The sequence below is a fragment of the Spea bombifrons genome, chromosome 3, assembly GCF_027358695.1.
Source record: "Spea bombifrons isolate aSpeBom1 chromosome 3, aSpeBom1.2.pri, whole genome shotgun sequence".
Taxonomy (NCBI): domain Eukaryota; kingdom Metazoa; phylum Chordata; class Amphibia; order Anura; family Pelobatidae; genus Spea; species Spea bombifrons.
In genome coordinates this window covers 37149521-37163895 of record NC_071089.1, presented here as the reverse complement: position 1 = coordinate 37163895, position 14375 = coordinate 37149521, and the positions used below count along the sequence as shown (strand labels likewise).

The following is a 14375-nucleotide window of genomic DNA, read 5'->3' as shown; positions in this document are numbered from 1 at the left end:
TGGCAAACCTACTTGAAGTAGTGTTCTGTCCAATGGCAATTGCATCGTGAGCTGCCACACGGAAAGGATCTCATCAAGAATCAAAGAAAATGTGACCGCAATGGACAGTACATTCACATTGATCATAGCTGAATTCAAGTGCGATCAATTTAATAGACAAATCCTTCCAACAATTAATAGTCTGCTATTCTCACTGCCAACTGAGAGCCATTTGCTGGCATCTAAATGTTATAAATATTCTATGATTAGCAGTAACTGATGCCACTTTACAAATGTTCACATACACAGCTGATGGAGATCACCCTCCAGTTATCTGTTATTTAAATGATATATACACATATTATAATTCTGTATAAGGTAGATCTAGTTTCAGAAGATGAAAAGGAGTGAATTTGTCATATCTAGGACAGTCACAATCAATTGTGGGGCACAAGATAAGAAGCAACCAATCTGACAATCAGGTACTGTAGATAGAGAATTATGATTACTGCACTTGTAGGCATGCATTATAGTTACCATGGCAACATGTTCTCGCTCTTATAATCATTTGCCACTGTATCTCCCCACACACTGGTTTATGTGTATATGGCTCTTAAAACGTAACAATAACTACATGCATTTACTTCCGTCTATTGGTATAATAATTTTACATTCCTACTGTTACTCTCAGTATGACGATCTGTACATTTGAATACTATGTGCCCCTAAATCCATTTTAGAGGTGATTAGGTTCATATCCTATGAAATGAACTAAAAACTCTTTAATGATAGAACATGTCATGACACTGTAAAATCGCTTTATTTTATATTTGTCACTTGGTTTGCATTTCACGTAAAATGTACTATTAACATCAATTACTATTTTTGTAGGCATTGTAGTTGACCTTAAGCTTCTGAAAAGCAGAGCTTTAGTCACAATACTTGGTAATAGGTAATAAAGGGATATCTGTAGGCACAACCGGTGTTTTACTAGAAACATGTTAAAAATGTATTTAACTTGAATATTTTATCACTGACATAAATGTGTTATAATGACATTTTTCAGTGGGGTCAGAAAATAGGCATATTACACAAAACACAGAGTTATATGTAAGTTTTGCTCTTATCATAGATAAATAGTTGATAGATAAATAGAAAGATATGATTAAAGCCCCCCCCACACCCCAAACCCCTGGGTGAGGTCAGTACTCATCTTAAGTTACTTAATTGCAGACTACAACACAATGAATGAAGTGTGGACAGGACTAATGCTGAGCCACATCAGTGTCCACTTATTGGAAATCCAGCATTGCCAATAAGATACTGACAATTATGGGCCCCCTTCACAGATAATTCCCTGATGATTTCTCATGACACCAAACCACATGAATCATGCCTTCTGGCAGGTATCCATTTTATTCATCAGTGATATCAGAGAGATTACAGCGATGAGGGAGTGATTTTGGACCCAATGCTGCAATGAGTCCATCATACTGAATTTTCTGGCTTTGTTTAAATAAATACCCAGTTGTGGAGCGTCATTAACCATGGCAACTGCAGAGGCAGAAGGGGGTAGAATGCTGGAACCAGAAAAGGGACAGACAGACGATCTAGGAAGGGTGAAAACATTTTAGTGACAGGGACAACTCCTCTGTCCTACTGAAGTGGTGTAAAGAGGAAATGTCAGCTCTTAATTTAAGCTAATTTAATAAAAATGATTAAGATATTATTAAAGACACCATAATGAATCGTATAAGTAAATCATTGTTACTTTTCAAATGAAACAGAGGCCCCAGTTAGAGGCATTGACAGGTTTTTCATAGAGCCAGCCATGTTGGAGATCCCCTTCCATCTTTCTGATTGCAGAGATCTGTGCAGCTCTTGGTCAGATTTCAGAGAGGACATATGAGACTCCAGATCCTCTATCCGTGAAGAAATGTGAAGCAGCTCAGCATCCTTGCTCATGATCTGCAACGAAAACATACTGTGCTGTATTTAAATTTTCACATCTAGATATGTATATACTGCGATGTTACTTGAATGAACAGCAGTGAAGATATGCTTCTGCCAGAGATGTCTCATTAGATTTTGAAATTATTACATTTTCAAGATGTTTTTTAATTAACTTAACATGATTACACAGTACAATATCTAGCAGACAGCCTACAGGCTCAAAGCACTAAATTGTTACTCACTAGTCAGGAATCAACTCCCAGGGCACGCAGTAGTCACGTATCCTGACAAGGAACACTATTTCACCAATATCTGCTTGTCTAAGGTGATCAAAAAAACTAGTTCTTATCAAAGTAATTGGACAGCACAGTTCAGTTAAGCTAAACTAGTCATAAAAATGGGTCCAGATCCCCTTGATAAAAACTGAAATCATATAAGACAAATAAAACCTTTAAGTATACAATTAAAATCTAACATTAAAAAGCCAACATATTTCTACCAATATTATCTGTTCTGTATTTGTGAGTTGTAATTAAATATATCCGTCTTGTACTATGCGGTGAATCATCAAATTGTGAAATTAAAAAATATTCTAACATTTCAAAAGGGGGTTTTGAAAATAACCCTTGGAATTCTGCCACCTTCTTTTGTAGTGGATTATGACAATTAAAAAAGCAATTTAAATGTATTTTTGTGTTAATGCCCCCTTTTTGTTATGCAGGAGGCCTTCCTTGTAGTTTTTAATATAATAATTAATATTAGGAATTATGAAAACAAAACAAAAATATATATATATATATTGACTATATAAACTGCACCATTCCGTATTGCATTGCATATTTTTTAACTGGCAATGAAAGGGTTTGTGATACTGTGTATGTCCGCTCCTCTGTGCCTATGCTGATTGTTAGGTCGCATTTTTAACAAGTGCGTTGAATTTATACCATGTATTATTTTAACATGCGCTCATTTTTCACTTACTCCATTGATTCGCTTTCATTGCAGGATTTTTTAGTTGTCTAGATGCTACTCTTGATTGATCTCTGAAGATAATTCTTTGATTTTAGATAGGCTATTGAATTGCAATCCATGTGTAATTCACCTTCATTAAAAGGTTTGGATGGGCCATTAAAGGCCCTTTCGTCTTATAAATGTCACTCTGTTGAAGTGTCTCTGAGAACCCTCGATATAAAAATTTGTGAATGGAATTTTTATCTCCAAGATTTCAGAGGGAATGGAATCTTCCCAATGTCCCTTACTGTCAAGCAACAACAAAACATTACGATTTGCAGATAACTGCCAAAGCCAGAACTTTTACTGACAAATGATTCTCGCTGGTATTACCATTCATGTTGCAATAAATTAAAGGTATTGGTTATAAAATTCACAGGAAATGGCTAGAACAATAAAGCAGGTCACATTAGCAAATGATTCCAGAGTACTGTTTACTACCACTACATCTACATTACTTACTGTATTTCTTCTTCAAGGTATTGATAGTAATTATTTTATATGACATAATCATACCTGGGAACTTCAGGGCTCCGGCTATCCGGAGCCTTCCCTTGTGGGACGCGGCCAGGACTGCACACTGATGTCAGCGGGCGGTGGGCGGTCCCGCTGACGTTAATGGGAGTTCCCGTGACATCGGGGGAGTTCCAGCTGACGTCAGGGGCCTTCCCGTTGACAGCAGCAGGAAACACCCCCATTTAAAGGAAAAGTGGGCGGGTAACGGGGCGTGTCAAGACCCCGCTCCCGCAACCTGGAGGATTCGGGTCTTGAACCGGAGGAGCAGCGCTCACCTGGCAATCTCCAGGTCAAGCCCGGAGAGTTCCGAGGTATGGACATAATGCTGCAGCATCCTCTACCCCAATTGTACTCCTTCTCAAATGATAAACTTTGCATTTATATGTTGCATCGTTTGACCTTCCAAACTCTTTTTTTCCAGGATATATATATATACAGTAGCAAGAAAAAGAAAAATGAACCCTTTGGAATTACATGGTTTTCTGCATTAATCGTTCATAAAATGTGTCATCTGATCTACGTCTAAGTCACAAGTATAGACAAACACACAAACAATCATAATATTTCATGTCTGAACACACACATTAAACACTTACAGTGCTGGTGCTAAAAATAAATGAACCCTTGTATTTAATAACAGGTCAAGCGTTTCTGGTAGCTGCGGATCAGACCTGCACAACTTTCAGGAATTTTAGACCATTCTTCCTTACATGACTGCTTAAGCTCAGACATATTCTTTGGATGTCTGGTGTTAGTGGTACTCTTGAGGTCATTCCACAGCATCTCCAATGGGTTAAGGTCTGGGCTCTGACTGGGCCACACCAAAAATCACATTCTTTTTCTAAGCCATTCTGTAGCAGATTTACTTCAATGTTTAGGGTCATTGTCCTACTGAGCTTCAGCTGGCGGACAGCCACCCTGACATTATCCTGTACAATATCTTGATAAACGGCAAAGCAGTCCCAAGTCATGACGCTCCATGATGTTCACTGTACTTCACCGTTGGGGTGATGTTTTTATGTTGGTATTCGGTGACCTTTTTTACACCATACGTAGTGCTGTGTGTTCTTCCCGATCAATTCAACATTAGTTTCGTCAGTAGTGTTGTGTCAAGGTGCCCTTTGGCAGTATTGCACAATCTCTGATTCTGAACCATATATGTCTTCTTGTACTTTTGTGTATGATTCACCAAATGCTTTACACTGTATTTTGCAATAAATAGAGAATTGATTAAAAAAAAGGTGCTCTTTGGCAAACTTTAGGCGTTCATCATTGTTTTTTTTTTTGGAGAGCAGTGGCTTCCTCTGTGGTGTCCAGCTTTGGACTCCATGCCTGTTCATTGTTTTGCATATGACTCATGAACAGAGAGTTACAATGATTCCTTCAAGCCTTTAGCTGATATTCAAGATATTTTGTGAGTCATGGTTCACATCAGCAGATGCTTCTTGTGAATAGCAAACTCTTAATGTTTGAGTGTTTTTTTGTGTCAAGGTAGCTCTAAAACACACCTCCAATTGTGTTTCATTGATTAGACTCCATGATTGCCAACTCCTGACTTCAATTAGCTTTTGTTCAAGTCATTAGCCTACTGGTTCACGTATGTGGGGTATAAAACTATTACCCATAACACGTGTTTAATTTTCTACAACCAGGGCCATCTTTAGCATGGGGCAAAAGGGGTAGCTACCCTGGGCCCAGTCATTCCAGGGGGGGCATAGCACCTTTCCTTTGAGCCTGCAAGTACTACAGTCACAGGGGTCGGAACTGCGACCTGGCCCGCCACTGTAGGGGGCCCAGGTGACCCTTAAGACTACTTCTGCAGAGGCCCTCAGCTTACCTCTGTGTTGCTTGCACACTGTGCCACAGAGAAATTTGCAGGTGAGGTAAGGGGGTGCATGAGGGAGTATGAATGAGCATGTGTGAATAAGTATATATTTATATATCTATAAGTGTGTCATAGCATGGATGTGGATGTGTAAGTGGGGGGCAAATATTTTGGAGGCAGAGATGCCACCAGCAGGCTGTTTGGGGGAAAGATGACATAAGCAGGCTGTTTGGGGCCTTAGATGGCACATACAGACTGCTTGAGGGCAAATATAGCACTTACAGGCTGTTTGGGGCACTGGCAAGCTGTTTTGGGACAACAATGGCACAGGCACGCTGCTTGAGGACAAAGATGACAGAGACATGCTGTTTGGGGAAAAATATGGCAAATCATATGCATCCGAGTTGGATTCTGGGCCAGTCCTATGCGTGCAATTTGGTTGCCAGGGCTAGGGTTTGGGGGGGTGTGACCTGTGATCTATGTCTGCAATTTAGGGTTTCCATGCATTATTCATTTGAGCTATACCTTAAATGCTGAGTTTGCCTGTGATTTTTCAATTCATCTATACCTGCAATGCTATGTTTTCTTGTGTTATTTATTTACTCTATACCTGCAAAATACAGGGTTTGTATGTCTTATTCAGTTGATCTATACCTGAAATGCTGTGTTTCCATGTGTTTTTATTTAATCTATATCTGAACTACATGAGGGAGGAAGAGAGAGGTGTAAAACAGTAAAGGAGGCTTCTCCTGATCAGCAGAGTCAGTGTGGCAAGTTCTTTTGGTTTTTTTTTGTGTGCTTATTTTGTTGTTGTTGGGATAGAGGGCTCTGTATACAACCCACATTCTGCAGCACAGCATTTTACCTCTGCTGATCAATAACATGTGAAAATGTATATGTGTCCTGGGGAAAAATGTCCACTATCGTCACCCTAATTACATCATTATAAAAACAGCAAAGATTTAGTGCATCTCTGCTACATCATTGTTCCTATAGCTAATAAAGATTTAATAATGGCAGTGCATAATAGAGATTGCACATTAAAATAATCTAACACATTCTAATTGTCCTTTGATTCCTTTGATTCCTTCTATTAATAGACACACAATTATTAGTTTTTAAATAGCTTTTAAATAGCTTGTAAATAGCTTTTAAACTATTTATTTATTTATAGTTGAGCCAAATACAGCATGAAATTGGGCATTTTGAATAACATTGGCAAATTGAGCATTGTGAATCCTAACAAAAGAAAAACTTAGATAAAGATGAAGTTAATTTGAAAGTCACAAAATTATAAGCAAGAAGACAGTTTCCTTTAAAGGGTAAATTGGACATTTATGCAGATATAGGTAAATACTAATACTAGGGGATGAACTAATAAAGGGATCTTATGCCCTCATAGCTTTTTGCATTGTTAAATTCATTTGTTAACACTAGCAATGACACTGGAATTTTTCCTATCAGTACAGTTGTTTTGAAAATATTTCAGTTAAAAGCACAGGAATAAAAGTTCATGTGATTGGGTTATTTTTACCACAAAAACAAAAATGGCTACTTCAATTAAGATAATTTAACTTTCCTCTTTCCATTGAGTAACTGAATGGTGAATGATTATGGTTATTGGTGTAGGACGTAGCCCTGCTTCTTTAAGATGTGTCTGTTCCTTCAAAGGAACAAAAAGAACCAGAATTTTTACCATCCCTGGCTCTGTAGCATAAGCCTAATATCAGGGTTACTGAAAAATTAAAGCATAGAAATCTCACTGCCTTCCAAAGATTACATAAACTAATTAATGTCAGTTTTATATTCTTGGCACAGATACTGTTTTCTCCAAAAGACAAATTTCTCAAATTGTGAACATTGTGTCTGACAAACAAGTAAGGTTAGATAACAAGTAAGTAGATATTGTAATATGTCTCACCAATAAGATCAAAAACATATGATGATTTATCCATATATCATATTAACATGGGGATGGGTGCTCCAAATGCTAGAGGAGCAGTAAAAAGAAAAGTGACCGCTAACAAGACAAAAAAAACATTTAGTAAAATACTTAATTCCCAGCTTGGTATGCTACATATAACACATGTTGATGAAGTGAAATTGAAAATTGTTGACAATGACAAGATGGCAGGAGACCAAGGGAACACGGTTTGGCAACCAACAACAGTTTTTCCTCTCAGAATTCTGCCCAAAAAGCAAATCTTTTATTTATCCCTGTCTAATAATTTTGAATGTCAACCCTGTTCTTAAAAATGTTCCTTACATTTTGTCTCATTTAGACACAAGATGAGGTCATTGATAGGTTGAAAGATGGTTTCAACAGAAGTTGTGTTGCTTCAAGTGTTTAGGGCTTCTAAGACATTATACATTATAATACATTATAGATCTTATTATATTCCTTTGCTAGGGATGGGTAATTCACCCATCCCTAGCAAAGGAATATAATAAGATCCCCACCCAGAGGTGGGGTAGACCAGACCCTTGGCCCAGATTGCTGTGCAGTGCACAAGATAAACTAGACTCTAGCAATACCTTCTGGGCAGACATTTATGGAGACCTAAAGGCTCAGGCCTACTCAGGCTCACACTTCCCTAAAGAACACTCTATTCAGGTTTTTCTAGGTTAAACATCACCCAAAACATCTTGTTTCTCTTCTTCATCATGTAATTACCATATGAAAATAGCAGATATAAAGGTAATGGCTTTGGTAATAGATTGAACTTATTCTATTTGAGATATATCCATACAATTAAATTAGCTTGTCACAGAAGATACTTCATAGACTTAGAAGGGTATTTCCTTTGTTAGTCAAGTAATTTATCCAAATTGTTGCTTAGCATATTGCAAAACGACAGAGAGCAAATACAGTTTTGATATATTAAGTTTAACTTGCATACTGATGACATGCTGTAAGTCTGCCATCAAGTGGTGGTAGATGTTTTTCCAGAAATGGCTAAAATTTACAATTTTATGGCTAAATATTTTGACTATTGTGCTGTTAGGACCAGCTGTTACATTGTTATGATACATGAGTGATTGTATTGTTGTATGGACCATTAAAAAGGAGACCTGTAATCCATGATGCTTTTGTTAAAAAGTGGTAAGAATGGATTATTCATATTTCCTAACATAACAGCCTCCGAGAACCCCCAACCAGGGCAGTAAAGTGACAATGATGCCATTGTCAAAATACCCACTACTTGCAAAATGTGAGAAGAAAATGCTTGTTTCCACTTAGTGCCCCTGAAATTATACTTTTGTGTAATATACAGTATATAGCTGGAAATATGAGTCTATATAAAACTAAGTAGGTTTTGTTGGGTAATGTAATCAACAGCTATTAGACCCATGGTATGAAATGTATGGCTCCTGTGAAGAATATCACCCATGTTTGCTATTATTTTGGTTGACCGATTACCTGATTTTGCAAATTAGTTACGTGGTCAACCAGTAAATGCTTGTCTCTACGGAGCTCCGTGTTGATTTGTTGTTCTTTGGCCAATACAGCTTGCAGCTCATCGATACAACTTCTGATAGTAGCTGTATTCAGATCCTGAAGCTTGTTTCCACTCTGCAAATGGCCAATCTACAGACAAGAAAAGTGATTTTTTGATCATGCAAGTGTACATAGAATACTCGTGCAGTATCACCCTTGCTGAAATTCTCAAACTAATGCCACAAAATAAATGTTTTGCAAATATCAGAGATCATAGGATGTTTCAGCTTTTGTAAATGTGTTACAAAAGGAAAAAAGAGAGCTCTGCCTACACCTTCTCCAACATGCATTTATTTCTAGGTTTGTCATCTACCAAACATCGCTGATGTAACCAACTGGCTTATGTCAGGGAAAGATGTTCAATAGCACATTCTGCGCTGGCAGAATACCCTCCAAATGCATTTGCCATTTCCCCCAGCTATTTTCTATGCAGGAGATGTAGCTGGCCAAAAAAGGCAACACAAGGATCAGGATATCATGTACTAAATGCCGATTTACAATTTGATTCTATGATGCATTCAGAATGTTAATAAAGGAATGCATTCTTTTATTTTAGGTAGAGCTCTTTTGTATAATATTTAAATATCCCCCTTGTCACTGATTCATTGAGCAGCAACTCACCAGGGAGTCTGGTCACCTGTGCAATCTGCCCTAGTTTTGTGGCAGATGGGCTACCAACCACAAGTACCTGCCTCTCTTGACCAGAATATGCAGCTGATAAAAAATAACTTGCATGGGTTATAGGTTTAAATATGTTGCATACTCTTCAAGTTTAACTCTTGACATTATCATTTAATATAACACCGATGGATTTAGTGATTATGAAAATGAATGGGAGGACTGCTACATGAATATGTGAGAACCAAAGGTCCTGATTTTCACTAAGACAGTGATGTCTCCTGAAACTGTAGCTTGTCAAATAATCAGCATAGGTTTCTTCTGCATAATTAAAAATATTAGCACAAGGAATTTTTTCATTTTAATGTAATTTTCCTCCTCCCCCTAGTTGCATGAAACCAGGAAGGATACCTACGTAGGCTTCCCACACATGCTCTGTGTTGTTGCTGCCAATCATATGTATGGTAACTGCACATAAATGTTCAGCTAGAATATACTGCATGTGATTAGCCGCTACAACGCCCATTGATTTTAAGCACTACTAAGCATGTGTTCTGGGTGATAAAGCGCAAGCGTATGATGCTTGCTTAAATGTTTTTGCCTACTTACATTTCCTGCTCTTAGAAGAGGCAGCTAGGGTGAGGAGAAAAAGTAGGGAATAGCTAATGAATGCATGGACAGATTTACATGCAGCAAAATGCTAATGGACTCACATAAAAATTAGGGTGACTGTCCCTTTAAAGTATATCGCCATATCTTTACACAAACCTTTTCCACCAGTCTCATTTTCTCTGGACATATTTAGTTCTATACCATTATGCACAATCGCCCATTCCGCATTTACCTGTTTCATCAAGTCCTTGAAACGGATCTTCTCGAGCTCCAGGAGTTCTTGTTGCTGTTTGACCTGTTTGTTCAAATGTTCATCTCGGTCCTTAACACTGAGAAGCTGGGCAAAGCTAGAAGAATCAAGTGGATAATTGTCTTCTTTAAGCGCCCTCTGCTGGAAAATACAAAGAAGAACTGTGAATTCCCAAAATTCACAGTGAAAAACTTAACAAATCACACTTACTTTCAACAGAGTCCTAAATAAAGTGTGTATCTTTTTGTTTCAAATCAATATCTACATAAAAAAAGATAAAAATTTCTTTGCAATATGTGATTCATGCAACAACAACCTTTATAGCAAAGTCTTTGGCAACACATCAAATCAATGCATTTATCATAAAAATGCTCTAAAAGGGGATTTATGCTTATACATGCATTTCTAAATTTCCTTATGTAGCCCCATTTAAGAGTCCTTTAGAGGGAGCTATTCAATGAGCCTATGAATTCATAGTTCTTTATTTCTACTTTTCAGGTGGAGCTTTTAAACAGTAAACCTTTATTCGGCCCAGTTTAATGCTGTATATAAACTAATCTCATTAGTATACCCTTCACAGTATGATATTCATGCTTCTAGTTTTAGCGTAGTGTGATTACCAAGTCATGCCTTATTTTAGTAATCAGTCTGACTTCCTAGCAAAATCTGGAACAAATTCACACTGCCTGTACTTGAGACTCACTTGGCTACCACCAAGTTGAGTAACTAAAATGAAGGGTGCATTACTGACTAAACACGAGTTAGCCTTACACATGACCTGGAAAATTGTCTACATGGATATCTGGGTGCACCCAAGTTTAATTACTTAATCAAGTATCTGCAACAGGTGACCAAGGCCAGATAATAAACATATCTTACTATCTCCAACTGTTTGTTTAGCTCCAAAATCCTGGTGTGCAATGCATTATTTTCACTGGTCAATGACACACAATCGGCCATGATCTTGCTTCTCAGAACACGATCCTGCTCAGATTGAAGGTCCGTTTCCCGTAACTGTTGATGGAGAAAACTAATTTCGTTTCTGCAAGTGGATATAAATAAGACCTGGTAGTTATTTAATACTAATTTCTCAAAGTACATTATTTGTGTACATTCCAATTAACAAAGCTGTTTTGCTTTTTATAACAATTATAGTATTATTACCATCCATTATGTATGTAGTTCCAACAGATTCTGCAGTGCATTAATGAGAAAAAAAAGCTTACAGTCTCAAGGGGAAATGGGCAACAGAGGAGTCCCTAGTGGTGTGAAACCAGATCATTGGGACGCAAGAAAAGTGCTGGAAAATCCACATGTTTCTCACAGCTGTACGGAGCCTATGATCACCTGACCACTTTCTTTTATGGACAGGATTCTCTAAAAAACTAAAATTAACAGATGATGCATTTTTTCATTGGATAATGCAAATTGGTGGCTATTTTATGCCATTAAAAATCAGTTAAGATCACAAATACCTATATTTACCTGAGATCAAGTGCGATGTGATCTTGTACGGCTGCAGTGTGTTTATGAAGTTTCTCCTCCATTTCCTGCTTGGCTGAATTCACCTTCAGAAGATCCATTCTCTTATCTGACAACTGGCTTTCTATTGACTTCTGTTGTTCCAATCTCTGCTTTATCTGAAAACCAACTTAACATGTAACTGAAACGAACTAAACAAAACCTTTATTATTATTATTTTACCATACCACCTGTCTCTGTATATATTTTTATTTAGAGAGCATTCTGTGTCAAGCAGCAAATGACCACTGTTGCTACAGACTTAGTAAATCTACATAGTAAATCTACTTTCTTGAGTAGTAAGTTTCTGATACATTGTTTCTATAGGTATTGTGCAATAGCATTTTACGCATTAATGCTGTAGAGCCAGTGGGAAGGTCCTATAAGGCAAACTAGACGCTATTGTTGAGCATCAAGTGAGCATCTCTCTTTCTCTCCCTCTCTCTGAGGGAGATCTCTGATCTTTATGTTTAGAAGAAAAAGCAGGTTGGGAAATGTGTCATCAAGGGCCACTACCAATTGTATTCAACAGATGGCTTACTAGGATCTAGCTAACTACATATACACAATAGTATACCTGTGATTGCAGAGAGTATATTTTCTGCTCACTGCTAGTTAAAGAGACAAGTTCTCTCTCAAGCTCCTGTTTGCTCTTCAAAATCTCCATTTCCCTTTGAGATACTTGCAGATCTGCTAAGTCCTTCATTTTCTTAAGATTCACAATCTCCTCTACCAACGTTTGCTTCTCTTTAGAATGGGCCTCTGCAGAGAAAAAACCTTAATGTACGTAGAAAACCAAAACGTAACAAACATATCAGAAGCCGCCTTAGCTCCCAGGAAAGCAGTTACAGACTAGAGGCAAACCTTCTGTAGTTTGGATTTCCCCTCTGAGATTATCACGATCTCTTTGCAACATAAGTAAGTTTGCATCTGTTCTTTTAACTTCCAGTTGGAGACCACTATACTGAGAACGGAGGCCCTGGATAAAATGAAACATGGATGTTTGTGAGGACCCTGTAATCTGTAATAAAACATTACTTCTATATACACACACTCAATGACAACAATGTACCTGAAAATATTTAGTGCGTTAAATGTTTTTACAAAAGAACAATGACAGGGTACTGAGAGGGTGCTAGATAAGTGGAAAATGCTTCAAGCTGAAGTAAAAAGGGCAGTAAAATTCTGTCTAGATGAGCTGAAGTATAGATCCTAATTTAACTTTTCAAAAACAAACTCTTTACCTTGTGTATCAAATCTTGAATAATTATCTTACTGTCCACAGATCTCACCTCCTTGTTTCTCAATCCTTTACAAGACATATCGGTTTTACCAGATTTGTGGAAATAATTAATAGAGAGAAAATACTTGCTAATTCTATTGCTATTACACCATAATAATGATTATAATGATTTAATATTAGACATCAATTTACCTGCAGCTTCTTCAATATATGATCTGCTTCAGAGTTTAGTCTGGGTTGAAGACTTTTGGCCTTCTTAGTTTGTTCGCGAGTAAACCCATGATGTTAAGGAGCATGATGTTGTGAAAGAACAAATGCTATAAACTAGTTGCAGTTTGACAATAATTTGATGGAAAAAGTGTGGCGATATATATATATTGCACAGATAGTTGGTAAAAAGCCTAAAGGCAAATAATTTCTTGCACTTCGTGTTTCTGACAATTGTGCACTGCATAGTATTCATATAGGTGGGATGTGTAGAGACACCAAGAAATAGAGTTGTATCATATCAGTCATTGATCTCATCTTTCCAAAAATACTCTACAGGGAAACCACTCCACCTTGAGTTTAGCATCTGATCCACTCTAGATCTTTTTGTCTTCTTTTGGCTAATTCCCTTTATTAGAAGGTACAGCCATGAGCAGATCTTCTGAGATTACCTTCTGTGACAGAATGACCTGTCATACAGGGCCCGAAGGTAGTCAGAGATGGCTCCAGCCTGGCTGTCAAACCAAGATAGCACAGGTAGGAACTCCATTGTTTAATTAATCCCATCAATAGGATTGCTGCCAGGGGAATTAAAGATTGGGTTGTATACATGTACCTGTTAATTTATGTTAATGCAGTTCTGTGGATATATGAGTCTATGTTTTACAACAATAAACTGTTCATTCCTGCTGTACTCAATTCAAGGTAGTTGTATCTACTTATTGGGTACACATAGCAGGGTTCCAAGGTGTGCATGCTAACTGGTGCTGGAAGTTATTTCGGGGACAAAAGGAGCATACCACTGGGAGTTACTACAGCTCTCTTGGTGTACCCGTTACACCTTCTTCTCACAATATCCATCAATCTTAACCATAAACTGAAGACTCCTCTGTGTGACACCCTCTAATACCCACCAAACATTTAAGAAAGCTACAAAGGCTTTCCCGCAGGCTTGTCATGATCAATATCAATATCAACTCTACTTCTCCAAAATCAATTTTTTTCTTGTGTCTCCAGTGATAATGTCTGTGCACCAGACATTGTGTGGCTCTTTTTCTGTAAAATGGTTGTAGGATCCTAATCTACTCAGTCTCACAGTTTTTTCTCTAAACTTCTGTTCTGGATTTTTTTAGTGAAAACA

The 14375-nt window shown here is 37.6% G+C and overlaps 1 protein-coding gene across 1 annotated transcript; it reads right to left on the bottom strand.

Moving 5' to 3' along the window:
* Positions 1-1376: 1376 nt before the first annotated feature.
* On the bottom strand, positions 1377-13292 carry LOC128483592 (golgin subfamily B member 1-like). The gene is made up of 8 exons (XM_053459829.1): positions 13220-13292; positions 12649-12763; positions 12362-12546; positions 11749-11903; positions 11143-11305; positions 10246-10404; positions 8706-8873; positions 1377-1947 (listed from the first exon to the last, which is right to left on the bottom strand). The coding sequence occupies exons 2-8, from the start codon at positions 12698-12700 to the stop codon at positions 1747-1749; spliced, it is 1083 nt and encodes a 360-aa protein (XP_053315804.1). The 5' UTR covers positions 12701-12763; positions 13220-13292; the 3' UTR covers positions 1377-1746.
* Positions 13293-14375: the final 1083 nt, after the last annotated feature.